A 24,619-nucleotide genomic window follows, 5' to 3' on the forward strand; every position below is an offset into this window, starting at 1 on the left:
CATTTAGAACTGGGATCAGCTACAGTGCACGGAGGCTGGCTGTCTAATTCAAGCGTCATAAAGGAGGCTTAACAAACATAATTTATTCGTCAAGATTTAATGATATTGTCTTTAAAAAAAAGCAGAAAATAGCATGAAATGTGTTTAAATGACCATGGAAATCAGAAATTATACAAGCTTATATGTTCCTGGATGAAAAATGTGTTGCCTAAATTTACATTATAATTTCTATGATTTTAGATTCAGTAGTTTCATATGAAGAATACAACAGGCCCTTTGGCCCACGTCTGAGCTGAAAATGATGGCTCATTGTGATGTCACAATCTAATGATAGGACACAATATTTTTTTTTAAATGTTAGGGTTGCAGTAAAGGCTAGAAATAGACAGACATCATAAGTGGAAAGTGGTGAATAAAGATTTGTGAGAACAAAGGAAACTTGTACCACCACCTTTTTTTTCTCCAAAGATGCTGCATGACTTTTTGAGTGTTTCCAACATTTTCACTTTCAATTATAGATTCTGTGTGATTGAGTCAAGATTATTTTATTGTCAATAATACAGAATGTTTTACACAAAATTGCCTTCTGCCTGCCATAACACAGATAAAGAGTGGCCATTGGTGTTGCCCGACGCCCCTTACAGTGTGAGCTGTCACGATTAACGTGAAATCATAGCTAGCTTGCTGAGGGAGCAACTCTAGCCTTCTTCATTGAAATACATGGGATCCTGCAGTATCCCTTGAATGGGCACAGTTCAGGAAATTGTCCACAATGTGGAGTGCTAGACTTCATCTTCTGCACTGAGCAATGACAAAAAAGTTAATGCTTCTTTTGCAATACACAATAATATTCAAGCACATGGTTTAAAAATCTGCAAGGTTAAATTTCCCAAGAGTAATACAGTTATGGTAGTGGTTAGAACAATGCTATTACAGCACCAGTGACTCTGGGTTCGAATCCTGCATGGTCTGTAAGGAGTTTGTACATTCTCCCTCTGACCTGTGTGAATTTCCTCCGGGTGCTCCATTTTCCTCCTGCCCTTCAAAATGTACGGGGTTTGTAGGTCAATTGAGTGGCATCGGCTCCTGGGCCAGAAGGGCCTGTAACTATGCTGTGTGTGTAGAATTAAAAATTCTAGGCCACACAGTTGGCATAGTGATTAGCACAAGGCCTTTATAGTGGCAGCGACCACAATGTTTTCCAATGTAAAATGCAGGACTCAACCAGAACCAAGGTTGTACTGTTTACCTTGTCCCAGTACTACTGTAGTGGTTAGTGCAATGCAGTTGATGCGCCGGTGACCATGATTTGAATCCTGCATTGTCTGTAAGGAGTTTGTATGCTCTTCCCATGTCCGCATAGATTTTCCCCAGGGGCTCCAGTTTCCTCCCACCATTCAAAAATGTACCGGGGTATAGATCAATTGGGTGTAAATGAGCAGCACAGGTTTGTGGGCCAAAATGGCCTGTGCTGTATGACTAAATTTAAAAAATTTAAATTAAATATTTGTGGGTTGGAGTCCAATTCAACATGAAGCCAGATACAATGGATTTCATCGTGGACCTTCACTGTCTTTGCATGGATTGTCTGAATGATTGTAATTGATTAGGATCCGTGAGTGACAAAGACCATCATTAATACAAGAAACATTTCCTGGTGAAAGCCATCAGAACCTTTTAAAAATGAGCAATGACCACATTTTTGCAGTCTCCAGGAACGTTCACTGGATTAATTCCTAGAATGAAGGGGATTCCAAGGGATGAGAAGAGGGTGAGCAGGTTGGAGTGAAACATAAAAGTCTGTAGACTCTGAGATTGCAGTAACAACACACAGAAATGCTGGAGGAACTCAGGCGGTCCCACCGCATCCAAAGGAGGTAAAGATATATTACTGACGTTTCTGGCCTGTGCCCTTCTTCAAATGAAAAGTGGGCAGTTATCTTAATTAAAGACTAGGGAGAGACGGAACAACTGGGAGGAGTAGGTGTCCAGACCAACAGGCAAAAGGTGTTAATTGGACACGAAGATTTGAGAAAATTGATTGTGACTCTGCGAAAGGAGAAAAGGGAAGAGAGAGGCAGAACTAGAGGGAAAGAGAGAGAAGGGAGATTGATAGGGTAGGTTCTGAGCAGATATTTTACCTCAGTGAAATCAATTTCCACATCAGGAATTTTAAGAGAAAGTTCAAGTTCATTGTCATCCGATTGTACAAGTACAACCCGACGAAACAGCGTTCTCCAATCCTTGGCCCAAAACCTGCCAATACTACAACCAGACATAACACTTAAACAATATATACACAGGACAAATATATAGATTAAATAAATAAATAGGTGTTGTTTCATGAATATGACAGTCTCAGATGGTTAGTGTGAGCAGTTCCTTTGGTCGTTCAGCATTCTCACTGACTGTGGGAAGAAGCTGGTCCTCAGCCTGGCGGTTCTGGCTCTGATACTCCTGTATCTCTTTCCCAGTGTGAACATCTTAAAGATGATGTATGCGGTGTGGAAAGGGTCCTCAATGATTTTGCGTGCCCTCTTCAGACAATGATCCCAATAGATCATGTCTAAGGTGGAGGGTTGAGAGAGACCCCAGTGATTCTCTCTGCCACCCTAATGGTCCTGTGAATTGACCTCCGATCCAATTTTCTGTACCTCACTGACGCAGCCAGCCAGGATGCCCTCGATAGAGCTCCAATAGAAAGTTGTCAGGATGGTGGCTGGTTGCCCGCTGCAGTCTCCTGTGTCCTCAGTCTCAGTAAGAAAGTATTATTGAACTTGATTCTCAGGAATGCGGAATTCCTGATTAACTCGTCTGTACAGATGGAGCTGGTCTCCAACTAAGTCAATAAACCATGACCACCAAGTCATCAAAATCATCCCCTCCCCCCTGCAAACCATAATGATAAAGTGGAGTGACAGGGCTCTGATGGGTGATGAAGCAGTGAGCTTGGTAGAATGACAAGTTCCAGGACATTGACTCATGAATGATACCTGTGCTCACATCCACACTGGTAACAGTTTTGTTTTATTACAAATGGGACACAAAATAAATAACGAGTCTTCAGTAAGATACCAAATTTACTCAAACATCTCACAAAGTATAGCCGCTGACGAACCTTCTTTGTGATTGCATCAACATGAACGTTAGGACAGATCCTCGATGTTGACACCCAGGAATTTGAAGTTTTTCACCCTCTCCACTGCTGAGCCTTCGATGAAGACTGGGTCGTGTCCTCCTGACTTCCTCCTGAAGTCTACAATTATCTTCTTGGTTTTGATAACACTGAGTGCAAGGTTGACACCACTCAATGAGCTGATCCACCTCCCTCCTGTACACTTCCTCACTGAAGTTTGTGATTCTGCCAACAGCTGTGGTGTCATCAGCTAATTTGTAGATAGCATTAAAATTGTGCCTGGCCACACAGTCATGGGTGCAGAGGGAGTAGAGCAGTGGGCTGAACATGCATCCTTGAGGTATGCCTGTGTTGATAGTAGGTGAGGAGGAGACAATGTTTCCAATTTGTACTGACTGTGATCTTCCATTGAAGAAGTCAAGGATCCAGCTAGAGAGGGAGGTACAGAGGCCCAGGATTTGGTAGTTCTTGACCAGCACTGAGGGAGTAATGGTATTGAAGGCTGAGCTGTAAACAATTAAGAGCAGCCATACACAAGAGTTGGTGTTTTTGTGAAGTGATCCAGAGCCAGCGATATTGCATCTGCTATGGAGCGACTGTGACAATAGGCAAATTGCAGTGGGACCAGATCTCTGCTTAGGTACGTATTAATTCTGGCCATGACCAACCTCTCAAAGCATTTAATCACAGTCGATGTGAGTGCTACTGGGCGATATTCGCTGAGGCAGCTCACTCTACTCTTCTTGGGCACCAGGATGATTGATGCCTTTTTGAAGCAGGTGGGAACCTCTAATTGCAGCAATGAGAGATTGAAAATGTCCGTGAACATTTCAGGTACAGGTAGTGTGACAGAGTGTATAGATATGTTTTTGGGAGATAAATTGGGAGAGGTTTGTTAGAGTAGGTTACATACAAACACTTAAAATAGATATTTTTGAAATACTGGAGTTCTGCTAATGCTAGACATGTCAGCTACACAGTTTTTGCAAGACCTTTGGAGAGTGCTCAAGAGACTTCACTAATGGATTGTTGTTTACAAAAGGCAACAGATGAAAGATCTTGTTGGAGCCGCAGATTGTCTGGAAGAGAAATTGCTGTTCTAAGAGGGTCATGTGGTTTGGCAAGCAGAGAGAGAGAAAAAAAACAGGTGAGAGAGAGAGAGAGATTTCACTTCTAGTGTTACAGCCAGCAGAAGTAGTTGGAACTAGAACAGGACAAGTTGGCAAGCTTGTGGAAATCCCCATTTGGAAGATGGCCTGATCAAAGCCCGTGTGGTTCATGCAAGAAGAGAGGACTGGCTGTCTAATGTTTCACTTGGAATAAGGGGATCAAAAAGGAACTCTGTGGTGACCTGAAAGAAAGCTCATCATCTGAAAAACCCTCAAGGGGCAAGTTTCATTAGCAAGACACTGAAGTGGCTGATGGAAGTACATCAGTTGAGGATGTCCTAGAACAACAAATCTCTTTCTGAAAACCTACAAGAACCTTCCTGAGTGGAAAGCCTGGTGAACTTTATAAATGTTAATTTCTGTGCACAGTATATGAATTGCCTGCAACCAGTGAACTTGGAGGAATGAGAAGTGAGATTGGACTGTGAACCAAAGAACTTTTCTGAACTTACACACATATTACATACACATGCACTTAGAATTAGAAGGGGGTTAAGTTAGGTCAGTTAAGTTCAAGTGTGATTCTGTTTTCATATTTAAAGATAATTAAAAGCAACTTTTGTTTAAATAACCATTTGATGTGATGAATATCTATTGCTGCTGGTTTTGGGGTCCTCTCAGCTCATAACAGTAGTCCTCGACTTACGACCATAATTAGAACTGATGGGTTGGTGGTATCTCAGGGACCTCAGCCTGCTGCCAGGGAGAAGGGACCACTGTATACAGAACTTTTAATACAAAGTATGTACTTGTACAATAGTTTTAATAAAGCTTTTTTTAATTCAGTCCTATATGCAGGTGGACGTAACTCATGTAGGTCGGAAGTCGAGGACTACCTGTCGTTGCTTGGCCCAGATTTTCAGTACCCTGCCAGGTACGATGTCAGGCCCTGACATCCTTGTGAGGGTTCACCCTACTGAATTATGTTCTGATGTCAGCATCAGAGACAGGTATCACATTCTCATAGGCTCTGTTGGGTTCTCCTTCTCAAAGGTGGTGTTCAGCTCATCGGTAGTCAAGCATCACAGCCATCTATGATGTTCGCCCTCGCTTTGAAGGGTGTAATGGCCTGCACTCCCTGCCATAGCTGGTGTGAATCTTTCTGTCTATAGCTTCCTCCGAAATATCAGGGATGGCCTTCTGCAGTTTCTAGTTTCTAGTTTTTAGTTCAATCACATTGTCTGCAGCTTTTTGTGTTTTACTAATTATTCTTTTCCACAGGTTTGGGGAATCTAAAACTGGAGGGTATAGATTTAAAGTGAGAGGGGGGTTTAAAAGAGGACCTGAGGGGCACCTTTTTCTACACAGAGGTTTAAGAGTATGTGGAACAAGCTGCCAAATGAAGTGATATAGGATTATCCAATTCCATTGATTAAAAGACATTTAGACAGGTACAGGGATAAGAATGTTTTAGAGAAATGATGGGCCAAACAGGCAAATGGGACCAGCTGAGACAGATGACTTGGAGAAATTGAGCTGAAGGTCCAGTTTCTGATTTGGTAAAAACTATGATTATTTTGTGGAAATATTCACAGATTACCCTTCTACAAGAATCCAATTCTGGGAAAAACAACAACTGCTTCCATTGATATAGCATACAAAATCATTCTAAAGTACACCTCAAGTGCAATGTTGTGCCACAGACAGACACCAAGTCAGTTCGGTAGGGAGGGGGAGGGTGGGTGGAAATAAAGCAGTTGACTAAAAAGTTATCCAATGGGGGGGGGGGGGTGGTGGGTTTAAGGGAGGTAGGCAGGTTTTGGAAGAAATTCCAAAGCTCAAGGGTTCAGAGATAAAGGTGAAGCAAGGGATGGTGAAGAGATGTGGAATGGCAGAATGCATACAGTTAAAGGGCAGAGGTAACCATGCTGATGAGGGATCTGGCCTCATACAGATTTGGAAACAAGAAAGAGAAGCGGGATTCTGAGTCAGCCAGGATTATCCAGAGGATTCAAAATACGAATTTAGATGGCCGAAGATTGTTACAAGGTTGCAAATAATCTTACACTGCAGAAGGTCCAACATCTTTGCTGGCTGAAGCAACACTCTAAATATACTGGGAGACAAGATAATACTGATTAAATATGAGCTAAACATATTGCTGCTGTATGGATTTAATTGCACTCAATCTGATGGCTCTGATGAATTATGTTGTTCCAAGCTCTGATAAATTTCACTCCAGTTTTGTTTCTTTTTTCTTCTAGAGGAGAAAGTTTTACATCAGGCGTTTAAGGATGGAAATGGTACCAGAGGACTTCAATCTATGGGTGGCTGATCAAATAGCATCATCACAAACCACATTCCTTGGTCAGATAGTGATTGACGTCATCCTGTTCCTCTCTCTCGCCGTCTTCATTGTTCACGTCATCAGCTTTTTAATCAATTACTTCTCACCTCAGTCCACAAAGGTTGGTGGCTTCTTTAAAGTAATTGTTAATTGCACTTGTTTCTTGCTCTTGACTAGAGAACAGTATAGCAAAGGAACAGGCCCTTCAACCCACGTCTGCACCGAATTAAACCAAATTAAATCAAATCTCTGCTGCCTGCACAGACCCATCTCCTTCCATGCCCTGCATTTTCAAGTGTCTAACAGCCTCTGGAACACTAGTATCAAATCTGGTTCCAAAACTACCCCTGGTAGCTCAATCCAGGCATCTACCATTCTGTGCATAAAAAAAATGTTCCTTCTCAACTCAAATGCACTTCCTCTCATATTTGACATTTTTACTCCCAGGGTGGGGGTGGGGGAAGAGGGTATATTCTGCCTTCCCCATCAATGACTGTATAATTTTTATAAACTTTGATCAAGTGTCCCCTCAGCCTCTGATGCTTCAAAGGCCCAAGGTTGTCCAATTTCTCCCCCCTACCTCATGCCCTCTAATTCAGACAACATTCTGATAAATCTCTTCTGTCCCATTTCCAAAGCCTCCAAATCCTTCCTGTAATGGGGTAATTGGAGTGGCACAGTAGTACCATTCATACTCAATGCTCTGCCCATCAAAGACAAGCATGCCAATACACCTTTATTGCCCCCCCCCCACCCATCTACTTCCACAGCCACTTTCAATGAGTTATACACCTGGACCTCCAGATCCTTCTGTATATCAATGCTATCATGAATCTTGCTACGGACAGTATTCTTCCTCTTTACATTTGACCTCCAAAAGTGCAACACTTTGCTCAGACTGAACTCCATTTGCTATTTCTCCACCTATATCTAACTGATTAGTAGCACATTAGTGCAGTGGTTAGCGCAACCCCATCACAGCACCAGAGATCGAATCCTCCACCGTCTTTAAGGCACCTGTAGGTTCTTCCATGACCTGCATGGATGCTCAGGTTTCCTCTCACCCTCCCAAAAACATATGGGGTTGGTAGGTTAATTGGCAGCATGGGTTTCAACAATCAGAAATGGCTTCTACTGTGTTGTAAATAAAAAATAACTTTATCCTGAGGTATCCTTTGATACCCCTCCCTTCTATGCACAACTTGTTACTTACCACAAGCCACAGAGGTCCCAATGTAGACCCCTGCAGAACACCACAGGTCATCAACCTCCAGCCAGAGTAACACCCTTCCCCTTCTACCCTCTGTATTCCATGGGCGAGTCAATTCCAAATCCAAACTATCAATTCATGGTGGATCAAATGCATATTTTTCTTCTGATTCAACCTACCAGGAGGGACCTTGTCAAATATATTACAAAAGTCCATGTTGACAACTGACCATTGCCCAACCCGCATCCACCATTTTTGTCACCACCTCAAAAAAAAAAACCCAGGTTTGTAAGATGTGACCTGCCCTACACAAAACTGCACCATCTAAGACAGGTGGTTCTCAACCTTTCTCTTTCCACTCACATGCCACTAAGTATTCCCTATGCCATAGATGCTCTGTGATTAGTAAGGGATTGCTTAAGACGGTAAGTGGGTGGAAAGAAAACGTTTGAAAACCACTGTTTTAATCGTACCTAATTGACTCGTCATGTACACTATTTCATAAGGCCAAAGGAAATAACCATTTTTTATCAAGCAAATATTTCAGTAACAATTGAGTCTAGATCAGTGATTCGCAACCTTTTTCTTTCCACCCACATCCCACCTTAAGCAACCCATTACTAATCACAGAGCACCTATGGCATAGGGAATACTTAAGGTGGTATGTGAGTGGAAAGAAAAAGATTGAGAACCATTGATCTAGGGCCTTCCCAACTGAGTGCAAATCCTAAATAAATCCTCTCTAATTGCTTCCCTGCAACTAGATGGGACACTCACTTGATATAAAATTTCCGAGAAAACCTCAATTTGAAACCATGGTACTTCAGGAATGCACCATCTTACTTAGCTTGTTCATAGTGATAAATAATAACAGGAAGTTAACCTCTCTTAGCTGGATGTTATACTACACCATACTCTCAGCCAGATCGGGCAGATTTACTGCAAGTATCCATGACAAGATTCATTTCTTTATCAATGGGCATGAAGGATTTATCAATGCTTATTGGGTTCCCTTTGACAAACTAGTGACCATTTTACTCTCACAATTCAGGAACATTATAAACTGAAGCCTCTGACACCTGATGAAACAAGAAGGTTGCACTATGGAATCACCATCCAGAAGGTGATTCTAAAAAAGATGCAGCTGGTCGAATTAAAGATAAGCTTGCTAAGTGCAATCCTGAATGCTCTGAAGAAAAAGAGGAAGGTGAAATATTGTCATCACAAGATCATCTCTTGTTGCTGTTACAATTGCAACAATCCAAGTTCTGGCAGTGGTGGCACAGATGTTACAATGGCTATATCAGAGAAATGAAATGTTATAAAATAAAACTTCAAATATCTAATAATGATTGAAGTAATCCACTGTAATTCGAGTGCATAAGAATTCTGTTTACTGATGTGTTTCTGCATAGAAGAGAGTCAGTGCTCATTGAATGATTGCTCATTGCGGCAATGAAAGGTCATTCAAGTTTCATCAACTATTTATTTGGATCGGGGCTTATCAGAATCATGTTTTTATTTATCGAACAATTTTCTCTTCATATCCTTTTCTAGCAACAATCTATCAATCTCAGTGTTGACATTCATAATTAACCGATCCATTCCAACTTCACAGCTCTTTGGGTGGGGAGGGGAAAAAAAAAGTGATTTCCTAATTTTTAACCCAACTTTGTCAGATGCAGATTTATAACTTTGCAGCCCTAAAAATTATTTCATATCAAATTACGATTCTTATGGTTACACTGCAGAACCAGTCATCAAATTCAAGTCAATCAAATTCCTCTTTAAGTTAACTGAAAAATCATACCTTCATTAATATTAAATTTAAGGAAATTCACAAAATTCTGGGACCCATTCTGGATCTTCAGCCAAAAAAAAACTTTTTAAAAAATTCGAGGATGATTATGGTGACAGCTCCATTTACCCAACAGGGAATAAATAAGCCAGAAGCATAGTCCTCACTCCATCTAGTAAAGAATTTGGGTTTGAATTTACCAGTCACTTGATACAATTATCAAGTGTAAGAGCCAAAGGCTCATTGCTTACCGTTGTCACTTTGGCTGTGGGCATCAGTGGCGTCCCAGGGTCCAAAGCCTGTATGCGTTCAGTATCCTTTGGTGCACGTGCTCTATGGACTTGGGATAGGCGTATGCGTGGGGTTTAGCGGGCTTGGAGAGTAGTTAGTCTTCGTTGACTGTAATGGTGGAATAGACGGTAAGTGAGTGAGGCTCTGATATTTTCTGTTGACCGTTTCCAAGGAGATGGAACGTTACGTTAACATAGATTCATGGTCGATAAGACATTTACCAAATTTAAAAACATTACCATGGACGTTACAAGTCCTTTTGTGTTTTAACCATTTTAAAACTCATCTGGACTTTGTCACGAATTTCTCAAAAACATCAAATTAAGAGCCCACATAGCATCATAGCAATTTTTTTTTTTTAAAATGGATAGTAGTCACTACATTTAGTCAACAGAAATAGATGTTTGGATTGAATGGACATTGTTGGAACATTTTAGATTGTTTCCCCTCTTCTGTTTGGAGCTGGAAGACTAAGGTTGATAGATGCTTCAAACCCACAAACTTTGGAACAGTGACATTTGCTCAACTGCATTATTTTGCCGATGCGTGCAAGGATGGTTATGGAACAGTTGATTATCTGTTACTGAATAATAACCAAATGCAAGAAGAATTACCCAGATCCAATTCACATTGTTAACACCTCTGGTGCAGATGCATCGAGACTGCACCTTATTAATTCCCCTGCTGTAACAGCAGAAAATTTACAGATTAAAGGAGGAGTGAGAGATGTTCTCAAGGACATCTTCCTACCTTGGTACAATGCATAGATTCCTTATTCAGAATATTCAGAGATTGCTGAAAGAGAGTATTCGATTTCTTTTCAATGAAGGTACAGTTGAGGACAGTGACATCATGGTTAAATGAATGCTTTCATTTACACAATCCCTAATCCAATTTTTCAAAACAGAATGGAACCATATAAGGCACTACACTGCAGTGCCCAAACTAGTCAAATTTGTGGACAGGCTCACGAACTGGTATGTGCGAATGAATCATAGAAAGTTAAAAATGGTACAGGCACACGATCCTTTATCCGGACACCTAAAATCTGGAAAGCTTCAAAATCCACCAAGTGGGGACCAAGGTCAGGGGGAGGCGGCCAGGAGACTGGTGGTCAGGGGGAGGCGGCTGGGAGATCGGCGGTCAGGGGGAGGCGGCCGGGAGATCGGCGGTCAGGGGGAGGCAGCACAATTCGGGAGGGCTTTCCGAAACCTGGAAAAATCCGAAACCCCAAGGGTTCCGGATAAAGGATTGTATCTGTACTGAGAATTGCGAAAGAGCTTCAAAAACTTTGCTGTTTTATTTGACACGAGCCGGGTGATGGCACCCTTTACACCATCTATCACTGAACTCATACCAGAATGCAAGGCACTTAGTTGATCCATCCTCTGGAGAAAATAAGGATACACAAAACATTCACTAACTCAAGCTCCCACAAGCAAGTAAATCTGTTATTGATAAACGTATTGAGGCAGCAGTCACCCAAATGCAGTCAGTTATTGAGCTTGGAAGAATGATCTGAGACAGAAAGACTCTTCCCGTTAAGTACCCTTTGAAAGAAGTGTGGTTATTCACCAGGATTCTGAAGTACAGAAAGTTGTTTGATTACAGAAGGCTTGGAAATGAGCTATAGATCAGCAGACTTCATCATAATTCTCAACAGTGCGGAAAATGACCTGCAAGAACTACTAAATATTCCTGAAAACTACAAATGATCTTTCTCCAGGGTGCTGTACCTTTAAATCTTATTGGATTAAAAGAAGGGAGGAGTGCAGATTTTGTGGTTACTGGAGCCTGGACTGCGAATGCAACCAAAGAAGCAGAGAAATATGGAAGAGTGAATATTGTGCACCCAAGCTTGATGCTGACAGAACTATTCCTAATCCAAGCAATTGGAATTTGAACCTGAATGCTTCTTATGTTTGCTATTGTGCCAAGGAGACTGTTCATGGAGTGGAATTCCCCTTTATCTCAGACATAGGAACATAGGAAGTAGGAACAGGAGTAGGCCAAAAATGGCCCATCGAGCCTGCTCCGCCATTCAATAAGATCATGGCTGATCTATGCCCGTTTGTGACATGTCCTCAAGTTTTCTTTCTCAACCAGTGGATTTAAACAAGTTTGATTTGATTTTTTCTGGTGCTCAGAAAAATATTGGACATGCTGGGGTGACTGTGGTAATAATCAGAGAGGATCTTCTGGGATATGCACGGAATGTCCAGTCATTTATAAAGTGCAAAGGAGTTGCAATTCGATGTGCAACACTCCGACAACCTACAGTATTTATATTATGGGATTGGTCTTGCAACAAATCAAAAATTCTGGGGGAGCTGAAGCAATGGGCCAGAATAGGGCTGTGAAATCAAAGCTGATTTATGAGGTAATTGATGGATCAAATGAATTCTATGTGCGTCTGGCTGCCTCAACCTGTAGAAGCACAATATGCATTGGGAATGTAAATGGAGACCATGTTCTTGAAACAGTTTCTTGACAAAGCTGCTAAAAATAACATGATAACTTTAAAGGGCCATTCAGTGGAAGAAATCCAAAAACTGACTTTATTTTTTTTGGACTTTGCCCCTTGCCCACTATACAGACTACAGGCTTTATTTGTCCAGAGTTGTGGTAACCTCTGGTCTATGAAGAATGAAAAAGAGCTACATAATATTGGAATGTACTGTATTTCATTGATATTTATATTTTTAAAATTATTATTTGAGACAATGATTAGGGACTGGTGTAAGAACCAAAGGCTTGTTGCTTACTGTTGTTGGTTTGGATGCAGGTGGCAGCAGTATCCTGGGGTCTGGAGGCTGTGCATGTTTCATATTGTCCAGTGCACATGCACAATGGACTTAGGGTTGGCGCATGTGCAAGGTTTGGCTAGTTTGGAGAGTCATTAGCCTTAATTGACTCATAAATAGCGAAAACAGACGGTGGGTAACTGAGGCTCCAATATTTTCTGTTGACCATTACAGAGGGGATTCAACAGTACGTTACCACAGATTCATAGTTGCTAGACATTTACCATTACCAAGTTTAAGAATGTTACTACGGACATTATGAGTCCTTTTGTGTTAATTAAAACTCATCTGGAGTTTGTTGTGAATTCCTCAAACACGTCAAAGACCCCACTTAGCTTCCAAGCAGCTTTTTTTTAAAAATATGGACAGTAGTCGCTACACCAAGTCACCAATAAAATAGAATTCAGTGGTGTAAAAGAACATACGTGCCAATTCCCAAGTCAATCATGTACACATCCTAATGGCTTTGGGATCAGATAATTTTTAATTTTCCCATCCTCATTATTATCGGTAGTGTTGTGAAACTTAAGTGACAGTTTGAGTGGTTTAAAAAATGCAAAATATAAACCAAAAAAAATTAAAAATAGGAAAGCACGACTATTAAATCTTTTGTCATAAAAACACAAAGCTGCGTCTTCATTGAAGGAGATGTGATCTGCAAACCTAGGCTTCAACAATAATACAGTAAAACTAGTTAGCTGGAATTCAAGCAATCGGCAAAACATTCACAGAAAATAAGAAGGTGAAAAAAAAACCAGGTTTAATATTGGCACGGTTCACCTTTAGTTAGCCAATCACTCAACATGGAATCTCAAGCAACTGGAAAATTCACTTATCCGACAGCTACCAATCCCCATAGGTGCAAAATAACCAGGGATTTTAATGTAATTTCTAAATATGGCAGCAAATCAGTTGCTTTTTTGTTTAAAAAAAAACTGCAGCAAGCAAGTCACAAAAGCCTGTGCCCAGATTCACATTTCTTCCATTTATTGAAAATTACCACCAGACGGGAACTCAATTTCACATCTTTTCGTGTCAGTTTGGTTTCACAATGTCAAAACACTCCGATTATTTCATTATTAAAAACTTCCTTAATTCACATAAATTTTAAAGGATTCCTTCTTCTAAGAGAAAAAGCTATACACAATTCAACCAACTGAAAATAAATGGTGAAATCCCACCAACAACCAGCCTCCTGAACAAATCCCTAAAGAAATCTTTCCTTAAATCCTTTCAGCACACATTACCTTGCCTTTAAAAAGGCACTGCCTTTCATGCCCTGATGCTCATCTTCTATTTAAAAGACTATTTTAGCGAAAAAGTACTGCAGGTCTGGGAACTCTGGAAAAGAGGATCGTGCTAGCATTTGTCCCATCAGTATCTGAAAATGGGGGGAGGGTTTGTTGACTTTTTAAAAGTAGTCTCCTTCATCAGAACAGTGTCAATTATTTCCAAAAGTTAAATACAGAGAGAACAGGAAATGAGGTCAACAACATTAAGAGGATGTTAACTGATGTTTTCAATGTGCTTGTTTTCTTTTAACTATCCCCTACCTTGTCAGGTTTTGACCGACTTTTCTGGAACAAACTTGGAATAGTTAAAACTCCAGTCCTTTGAACTTGCCACAAGCCAAAAACCAACTCTCACACCATATCCACAAATGGGGTAAAATCCTAGCTTCTTTTCACATTAGTTTTCTTTGAGGTTATGGACCGACCGGGAAGAAAAAAAACACCTTTCAACTCTCAACTATATCCGGGGTAAACACACCGTACAGTGCAAGTGCATGACACCCAAGGTGAGATTCCAGATGATGGTGAATTAACTACAACTGGTCACTGCATGTCAAGTCACATCACCAGGGGCAGTCTTGCCACCAACTGTGGCCAAAAGGGGAAGAGCTGCGATGAGCCAGGCAACACTTCCACCACCTTCCTTAGAAAAATGACGATTTGGAATTGAGGTGCACCAGAGAGAAGAGTGTGGAAATCCTACTCCCTTTTTACTCATTTCAACTGGTGATAGATTCACACAGTTTGGATGGGTATGGGCCACATCAATCCCATTGATGCCATTGCTAAACCTTAGACAGTAACCATGAACATGAAATGCCATTCAGTATGGTCCTTGTGCAAACCAGGGCAAATCTCAGTCAGCGGAGTAAACAGAAACCTCTTCCGTCCCACAATGTGTACACCTCGTGGACATTTATTTTGATATTACTGAATTGGCTGTTTAAGAACTGAATGCAATTAGCAGCACCTTTAATTTGCCTTTTCTCGTACATATCAACGGAACCAGAAGGAACTGAAATGATCTCATGAATACAGAGTAAAGAAATCAACAAATTGTATTCAGAGATCTCAAATAAAAATCCATTAAGGTCAAAGACAGGATCTTTTCAGATTGATTTTGCTATTTATAGTCTTTCACAAAGAAAATGTGTAATTTCAACCTCTGGTCAACAAAGCAAAAACCAAACCGTTCATTTAAAGGCAACAAAGTGATTGGGTATTTATTACCTGTGAGAAAGAGGTGTTAATAAGGAATCACAAGATTGAGCAAATCTCACCTAACTCTTATTCAAACAATTCAATGTGACCTAGGAATGATGACATTGCAGAATGCAGTCATACTGGACAAATGAAGTTGAACTGAAGCAGTTCTTTCCTCCACATTTGACCTTGGGATGGAAACCACAAAGCTGATCCAGAACCAACCTGCAGAAATACCAATCATAACTAAATGTTCTCAGCGTCCGTTACTCTTCTTTCCCATGATGCATCTACTTGAATGGTAATCGATTCCCACAGATAAGATCCAGTGCACTGCAGTTGTCAATTCAACATTGAATCCAAGACAGCAATGATTGCACACAAAGACAGGTTATTGATTTTCTGTGAAATAAGACCAAATACCACTTGACAATTCAAAACCTCCTGTGTTTCTATAGTTACTGCAGCTTTACCAACAGATCCTGAGACTGCACAGGCAGCTCATTAAACCCACATTCTTCACCCTTTCCCTTCCCACATTTCATGAAACAACAGCAAAAACATTGATAAATTCCTTCCTTGCCCCGAGGCAAAACCCAAAAAGATAGCTTTTCTTTGGAAATGAAAGTGAACTCTTAGCGATCCAATCCATTTACAATTTTTACTAAGGTTCGTTCTCTTGAAACTACATTTCAGTTGTTGCTGCTTTGGGGCATTATTTTGAACATGACAGATGCTCCCTTAAATCAAACATCCTTGATTTTGAAGTGATATGTTCTTTCATGAGCTACTGGTGTAAAAGACTAATAGATGGGGAAAAAAACCTTTATGGATATGAACCTTTACTTTAAATGTGAAATAGACAAAGCAATTTCCAAGAGCACTTGGGAAAAGATTTCATTTATGATGCAATGTTAATCTTTAAGATGAATATTATTGGGTATCTGTGCCAGGCTGGTTTATGCTGCCTTTCTTGTACCACATTAGGCATGGCACTGATTTAAGTTAAAAACATTCAATCCTAATGGATTCTTAAACAACAAAATATTACACTGATCTGTTTTGCTGGTACTCTTAGCTAGTACACAAGCTAAATGCACCCAGATCATTACACAATTCCAGAATGCACCCACCATGGAATGAGAAATAAAAATTTTTAAAAACTCAATTTCAAAAGATGAAAGTTCCACTCTTTCTCACATCTTCCATCAATCCATTTTGTCCTTCAAAGCACGAAGTCTCTCGAGAAGAGGTGGGTGGGAATAGTGCCACATGGAATACATCCAGTCTGCCACAGGGAAGCCCAGATTATCCTTGTTCAGTTTTATTAGTGCTGAGTACAGGTCTGTAGCTTTTCCCAAATCCCTTGCAAATGCATCAGCCTGAAATTCAAATCTCCTGCTCAGCACAGTCAAGCTAAAGGATAGAACCTATGAAAAACAAGAATTCGCCAAATGTCAGTGCAAGATTACTTCTAGGGATTGATATGAATGACATCACTCCCTCAGTCCCAAACCCTCAGATAACAGCTGGAAAACCTCTTGCACACTAATATTCATGGTTTCAGACAGTTTTTAATTTAATTTTTTTTAAAAATGTAGACATACAGCATAGTAACAGGCCATTTCAGCCCACGAGTCCGTGCTGCCCAATTACTCCCCATTAACCCACACCCCTGGTGCTTTTTTTATTAAATGGTGGGAAGAAACCCACGCAGACATGAGGAGAATGTACAAACGCCTTAAATACAGTGGTCCAGATCGCTGGCGCTGTAAGGCGTTGCGCTAACCACTTTGCCAACTATGCAGCCCAAACTCGGAGTTCCATCACAATAACCCTCTCCTTCTCAAAGTCCTTCTCTTAGTCAACCCTAACTTGGTTTTAGCCATCTGTCTGTTAAATAATGTGTCCATAACACAACCCAAGAAGTTTTATGATATAAAGCATGTTCCATGAATGGTCATTCCAGTTTCAAATACAATGTTCCCCCTGCAGCTCCAAACTTGAAAAAGACCCATTTCTGCCATCTTTGCCCATCTAAGCTCTGATAAAGCCTAAATTTTGTCTTTACACAAGAATAGGGAGCAGAAATTGGTCTGTTGAGCCAGCTCCGCCATTCAATGAGGTCACAGCTGATCTGATGATCGGTTCATCTCCACCTACCTGCCTTTTCTCCCATTCCTTAATTTCCACATGTAAAAATCTATCTAACCTTGTCTTAAATATATTTACTGAGGTAGCCTCCATTGCTTCAATGGGCAGCAAATTTCATAGATTCACCACCCTCTGGGAAAAGCAGTTACTCTTCACCTCTGCCCCAATTTTACTATCCCTAGTTCTAGACTTCCCCACCAATGGGTACAACTTGCCTACCTCTATCTCATCTATGCCTTTCATAATTTCTATCAGATCCCATTTATTCTTCTAAATTAAGTGCAGTCCCAGATACCTCAATCTCTCCTCTAACCCCCTCATCTCTGGAATCAATCTGGTGAACCTCCTCTGAACTGCTTCCACATCCTTCCTCAAACAAAGAGAGCTTGCAAGCAGTACTCCAGATGTAGTTTCTGCAATACCTTGTAAGTTGCAGCATAACCTTGCATTTAATCCCTCCAGCAATGAAGGCCAACATTCCATTTGCCTTCTTGTTAGCCTGCTACACCTGCAAACCTTTCATGTGATTCATGCACAAGCACTCCCAAGCCTTCTGCATGGTAGCATGCTGCAACCATATCATGTCTGTCAATGAGTTATTTGCTGATCTTGCCAATTCATTCAATTAAATAAAAAGGCATTGTGGCAGTCCTTACCTCATTGTAGGGGGAGAAGATGAACTGGAAGATGATCATCAACCCGATGAGAGTTGGCTGGGTGTCATAGAAACCAAAGGCAGAAAAAAGCTCCTTCTTGTCCATGAGAACAGCAAAGAGAAAAAAACAAAAGAAAGAATTCACCTGGAATAAAAATGTCAGTGTTAGACAATCAAAAAACCTGGAAATGAATGGGCTGAAAGCTTATCCAAGCAAAGACAACCTGAACAATCATATCAGAAAAACAAATACCAATTTAGTCTCCACAGACACATGGCAAAATTCAATTTGTTTTCATTAAATACTCCACAAATGTTTATTTAATGCCAGATAATTGGTAATATTGGTGAAGGATAAACAATATCCCTGCACATTGAAGATAACACCTTTGGATTATTTTGGTCCAGATCGCTGAGTAATTTGGACCTGTCTTGGATCTCGTTTGAAAGGCTGTAACCGTGCAGCACAGGAAGTCCCCGACTTATGACCTATGCGACTTACGACCATCCGCACTCACATATTGGAGTACGATTGGTGGATGCACGGGAGCCAAGAATTCAATTTCACTATCATTGGGGTGCTTAATTCTCATGCATGCGCCAATCAAACTCCAATATGCAAATCCACCATACAAGTACGGTAGGTTCGCGTGTTGGAGTTTGGTCGGCGCATGTGTGAGAGTTAGGATGTGATTTCACTATCATGGGCGTGCTTAACTCCTGCGCATGCGCCAACCAAACTCCAAAAGGCTCGAACATGCACACAGGAAATCAAGATGGCTGCGCCTAGCCCCGGGACCCCGACTAACAAGGTAAGCATGGACCAGAATGTCATCAAATGTACGATGATAAAAAGATTTAATTAAGAAGTTTGCTTTAAGACTTCGGTACTCCAGGCATGAGGCCTAATTCTGACTTGTGTCCATTCTGAGATACGACTGATTCTTCAGCCTCCATTATGGTCGTAAGTCTACCTGTACTGCACTAAAGTCAGAAACTACCTGTACTGCACTAGAGCATCAACCTGGAGCGTTGTGACCCTGCATCCTTCCAACTTGGACAGAGGTGACAATTGCCCCTTTTTCACTGGCACCTTGAAACAGGAATTGATAGCCAATTTACTGGTTAAGGATCCAGTGGGAAAGTGAATCAATTGGTATATTGGCGTCAAATCACGCAACAATCACAGCCCCAGCATGTCAATTAACCCAGTGTGAAAAGGACAAGTCACATGAGACATTTCCAGTTGAAGGTAAACTCTCCCATTTCCAGGGATGAATGTGATCAGTGTGAAAGCAGATAGTGTTCCGGTTAAAGTGGCCTAGTGGGAACAGCAAAAATGGCTTCTTTAAATGGGATAATGAACAGCCAATTAACTGGGATGCCAGTGAAAAAAGGGCTAGTGAGAGCCACTGAGCCAGTCATGCTTTGGGGAACTATTTCTTTCTGAGGAGGTGAAGAGTGATGGGGGATAGAAAAAAAAGCATCCTTTCAATGGTCACGAGCAAGCATCAGAATCCAGTTTCGACTTGGGCCACAGCCTATCACTCACTGTGCAATGTATGCCCACAACAAGCGTAAAACAGCACACATCACCTGGCTAATAACGATGTTTTTCACAGTATGACCAAGCTTCCAATGTCCCAGCTCATGACCGAGAACTGCCAGAACTTCCTGGTTACTGCAGCCTTGCCTCTTGTTCTATGAAGAATACAAATAAGTCATTTAAAAAACATCAACATGCCAAGCTGAGCACTAGCTTTTTATAGATTCACTCATGGTGCATGGGGCCAGACAGATGGGTCATGGTTATTTTATTTTACCTGATCAATTGAAGTCTTGTCAGGATATAAAGGGTCCTCCTAATGCACCATCCATATCTTGCACAAGAACTTCCTCCACTGAACACTATTGAAGGGAACTGAAGTACTTGACAAGCCATCATTAAAAAGTGACCCACCAAGTTCATTGTAGAATGTGCTATTTGAGCTTGCACAAGGTACCAAGAGATAACCCGAGGAAATGAACTTCGAGATTACCACAGTATAGGTTGTAGATAATTCTCCCCTACATTCCAGATGAAAACGATCTCAGCTGTTGTGTGGCCCAGTCTTCATGAAGCATGGAAGATTAAAACCACTGTTTGATATTTATCTCATCTCAGTCGGGAGATACACAAGAATATACAAGTGAAGAATCGACCATTCAGCAATGCCAGACTGAGACCACCTGCGAACTGGAGGAACAACACCTCATATTCCATCTTGACACACGTTAACCTGACGGCATTAATATCTACTTCTCCGGTTTCCATTAGCCCCTCCCTCATATTTCCTCTAGCCCAGTCTCCCCTTTTCCCCCTGTCTTCTTTACCCCAGCACTCCATTTATGGAGACTACTCCTCCCTCCCCCAATCAATTCTCACCTTTCCTCCCTCTTGGCCTCCTCTCCAAATTCAATTAACACCTTTTGTCGGTGGGTCAGTACACCTCTTTCTTTTAATTCAGGTGCCTGCCTGCTTTTCACTCACACCTTGAAGAAGGGCTCAGACCTGGAACGTCAGTTAAACACTTTTACCTCCTATGGATGCTGCGAGACCACTGAGTTCCTCCAGTATTTCTGTGTGTTTACTATAATCACAGCATCTCACACCTGAGCCACTATGTAACAAAATTATGGATGAAATTATTGCAACTTCATCTCCTCGCGACTCCAATATGCCCAATGGTTTGAAAAGATGACAAAGCAAACACAATGATCAATATCTTCAGGCTTATTGGTGTTGCTCACAGAACAACAATGAAGTTAAAGTTTTATAGGAGTTACGAGTAATAAAACTAGAAGACTTACTTTTTGTCTTAGCTTGGAATCAATGGATTCTGCTTCATTGCTATCTCCTGAAGCTGTCTGTGTATCAATATAATCATTTGCTGTTGCTTTATTTAATGGGGAATGATCTTCAAGTAATGTGTCAAACAGGACAATACGCTTGTTCTTAAAAAATCCATAGAAATACGCATTGCTGTGTGATGATCTCTTTGATCCTATTCAAAACATTAATAAAATACTCTTTTATTTTAAAGCATTTGTTTTGACTTTTCAAACTTTTGCAGTTTTAAAAAAAAGTTTCCCTGAACTCAACAATTAGAATAGCATTTATTTCACTAAATCACCCATTCTCGATTTTCTTCTGGTTATGCCTCCATTAGGACTCTACTCAAAATTTATGGGCCCCCTTCCCTGTGAAGCAGTCAAGTTTAGTTGGTTTCTTCAATACTTCTTTCCTACAGACTACACAAAAAAAAATTATGACAATTTCAGTCCATGGATGCCCCCCACCAACCCCAACCAGCGAAACGGAGGCCGTACTGCCCCTGTTGAGATTGGCTGCACTAAATGGCAGCCTCTACCATCTCAAACTTCTCAAATCAAACAAACTTAGTAAAGAGTTCTAGGTTACACTGGCATGGCAAAAACACATCTCAGCTTTTGAAAAGATGAAATTTTACATGGAACCTCGAGTCACATTGCAAAGTTTTGTATTTCCATGGTTTCTTCACATTTATTCGAGTGTCTAAACGCAGCAGTGTTTTTCAGAACAACTTCAGCTTTAAGTGATTTGGATTAATAATGCTTTACAATCATTCAGAGCAAGACTGAAAAGCAATGACTATAAACAGTTAGCAATTTTAGACTTTCATTGCTGGAGTTGAAACGAATAATGAGCCAAAAATCAGAGAAAGGGTTATATGCAAGAGAAACTTTGGAGTGCGAGGCTGATGAATTCAATATCCATAGGGTGGCACAGGTAGTGTACCAGTTAGCACAATGCCATTATTGCATCAGCAAGTTGGGTTCAAATCTGCTGCAATCTGTAAGGAGTTTGAACGTTTGCCCCCGTGGGTTTCCTCCAACTCTTCAAAATATATGGGGGTTGTATCAATCTTCTCAGGACCATTGACTGGGCAGGAGCATGGAAGAGGTGAGTGAGTGAACTGGGCTTGTCAGCAGCTAGTTGCAGGTAAGCACTTTAAAAAGCAATTAAGGGTGGGAGGAGTAATTAAGAAAAGGAGTGGTGTCAAATAAAAGGAAGGGTAGCTGAAAAGGAGTGGCCAGTGAGTGGAGCTCAGAGGCTTTGGCAAGCTTGCTCCCAGTGAGGTAAGGCCAGTAAATTTCTTTAATTAACTTATGAGTAGGTAATGGAGGCAATAATTAGGGCAGTCCAGCATTCTGATTATAGGACATGGGAAGTCAGGGATGGCATATGGATGACCACACCTGCAAAAGGTGCATCTAGTTACAGCTCCTGACAAAACTGAGTTAGGGAACTGGAGCAAGATGAACTTCAGATCTTAAAGGAGGCAGGGTAGTGATAGACAAGAGTTTCAGGGACACAGTAACTGGGTGAGTGTCAGGAGAGGGAAGGGGAAGAGGAAGAAAGAGCAGGGCACCCCTGTTGTAGTGGTCATGTCTCTGGAACTGAGTCTGCACCCTCAGCTCAGAAAGGGAGGAGGAAAAAGAACGGGGCAGTAATGATAGAGGATCCCATAGTTAGAGGTGCAGATAAGAGGTTCTATGGGAGAGATTTAGAATCTCAGATGGTCTGTTGCTTCCTGGTGCTAGGGTCCATGATATCTCAGATCGAGTTCTCCTTATTCTCAGGAGGGAGGTAAGCAGCCAGATGTCATGGTCAATGTAGGAACCAATGACATGGAAAGGAAGGGTGAGGAGGTCCTGCAAGGAAAGTTTGGGGAGTTAGGTGCAAGTTGAAGGACAGGACCTCCACTGGTGCGATCTCAGGAATGCTACCTGTACCATAGGAAGATAATGCAGCTAAATACACGGCTAATGAGATGATGCAGGAGGGAGGACTTCATTTTTCTGGACAATTGGGCTCTGTTCCAGGAAAGGTGGTATTTGTTCTGACAGGTTGGTTTGCATTTGAACTGGAGGGGGACTAACATCCATATATATATATATATATATATATATATATATCCACATATATATATCCATATATATATATATATATATATATATATATATATATCCATATATATCCATATATATCCATATATATCCATATATATCCATATATATCCATATATCCATATATCTATATCCATATATCTATATCCATATATCTATCTCCATATATCTATCTCCATATATATATATCTCCATATATATATATCTCCATATATATATATCTCCATATATATATATATCCATATATATATATATATCCATATATATATATATATCCATATATATATATATATCCATATATATATATATATCCATATATATATATATATCCATATATATATATATATCCATATATATATATATATATCCATATATATATATATATCCATATATATATATATATATCCATATATATATATATATCCATATATATATATATATCCATATATATATATATATCCATATATATATATATATATCCATATATATATATATATCCATATATATATATATATATCCATATATATATATATCCATATATATATATATATCCATATATCCATATATATATATATATCCATATATATATATATATCCATATATATATATATATATATCCATATATATATATATATATATCCATATATATATATATATCCATATATATATATATATATATCCATATATATATATATATATCCATATATATATATATATCCATATATATATATATATCCATATATATATTTTTTCTTTGGCTTGGCTTCGCGGACGAAGATTTATGGTGGGGGTAAAAAGTCCACGTCAGCTGCAGGCTCGTTTGTGGCTGACAAGTCCGATGCGGGACAGGCAGACACGATTGCAGCGGTTGCAAGGGAAAATTGGTTGGTTGGGGTTGGGTGTTGGGTTTTTCCTCCTTTGCCTTTTGTCAGTGAGGTGGGCTCTGCGGTCTTCTTCAAAGGAGGTTGCTGCCCGCCAAACTGTGAGGTGCCAAGATGCACAGTTTGAGGCGTTATCAGCCCACTGGCTGTGGTCAATGTGACAGGCACCAAGAGATTTCTTTAGGCAGTCCTTGTACCTTTTCTTTGGTGCACCTCTGTCACGGTGGCCAGTAGAGAGCTCGCCATATAACACGATCTTGGGAAGGCGATGGTCCTCCATTCTGGAGACGTGACACATCCAGCACAGCTGGATCTTCAGCAGCGTGGACTCGATGCTGTCGACCTCTGCCATCTCGAGTACTTCGACGTTAGGGGTGTAAGCGCTCCAATGGATGTTGAGGATGGAGCGGAGACAACGCTGGTGGAAGCGTTCTAGGAGCCGTAGGTGATGCCGGTAGAGGACCCATGATTCGGAGCCGAACAGGAGTGTGGGTATGACAACAGCTCTGTAGACGCTTATCTTTGTGAGGTTTTTCAGTTGGTTGTTTTTCCAGACTCTTTTGTGTAGTCTTCCAAAGGCGCTATTTGCCTTGGCGAGTCTGTTGTCTATCTCATTGTCGATCCTTGCATCTGATGAAATGGTGCAGCCGAGATAGGTAAACTGGTTGACCGTTTTGAGTTTTGTGTGCCCGATGGAGATGTGGGGGGGCTGGTAGTCATGGTGGGGAGCTGGCTGATGGAGGACCTCAG

The 24,619-nt window shown here is 40.7% G+C and overlaps 1 protein-coding gene and 1 pseudogene across 1 annotated transcript in view; one reads left to right on the forward strand and one right to left on the reverse strand.

Moving 5' to 3' along the window:
• The first annotated feature begins 11,954 nt into the window (after window positions 1-11,954).
• Window positions 11,955-14,657, forward strand: LOC138742127 (phosphoserine aminotransferase pseudogene; annotated as a pseudogene).
• zmpste24 (zinc metallopeptidase, STE24 homolog) overlaps window positions 13,661-24,619 on the reverse strand; it is a 42,498-nt gene continuing 31,539 nt past the window's right edge. Inside the window, exons 7-10 of the mRNA XM_069895208.1 lie at window positions 20,850-21,043; window positions 19,596-19,700; window positions 18,001-18,144; window positions 13,661-16,620 (exon numbers count right to left, since the gene is read on the reverse strand). Coding sequence (XP_069751309.1) covers window positions 16,399-16,620; window positions 18,001-18,144; window positions 19,596-19,700; window positions 20,850-21,043 — 665 coding nt within the window. The 3' untranslated portion in view covers window positions 13,661-16,398. The remainder of the gene's footprint in view (window positions 16,621-18,000; window positions 18,145-19,595; window positions 19,701-20,849; window positions 21,044-24,619) is intronic.

Source organism: Narcine bancroftii, chromosome 8, assembly GCF_036971445.1.
Source record: "Narcine bancroftii isolate sNarBan1 chromosome 8, sNarBan1.hap1, whole genome shotgun sequence".
Lineage (NCBI taxonomy): Eukaryota > Metazoa > Chordata > Chondrichthyes > Torpediniformes > Narcinidae > Narcine > Narcine bancroftii.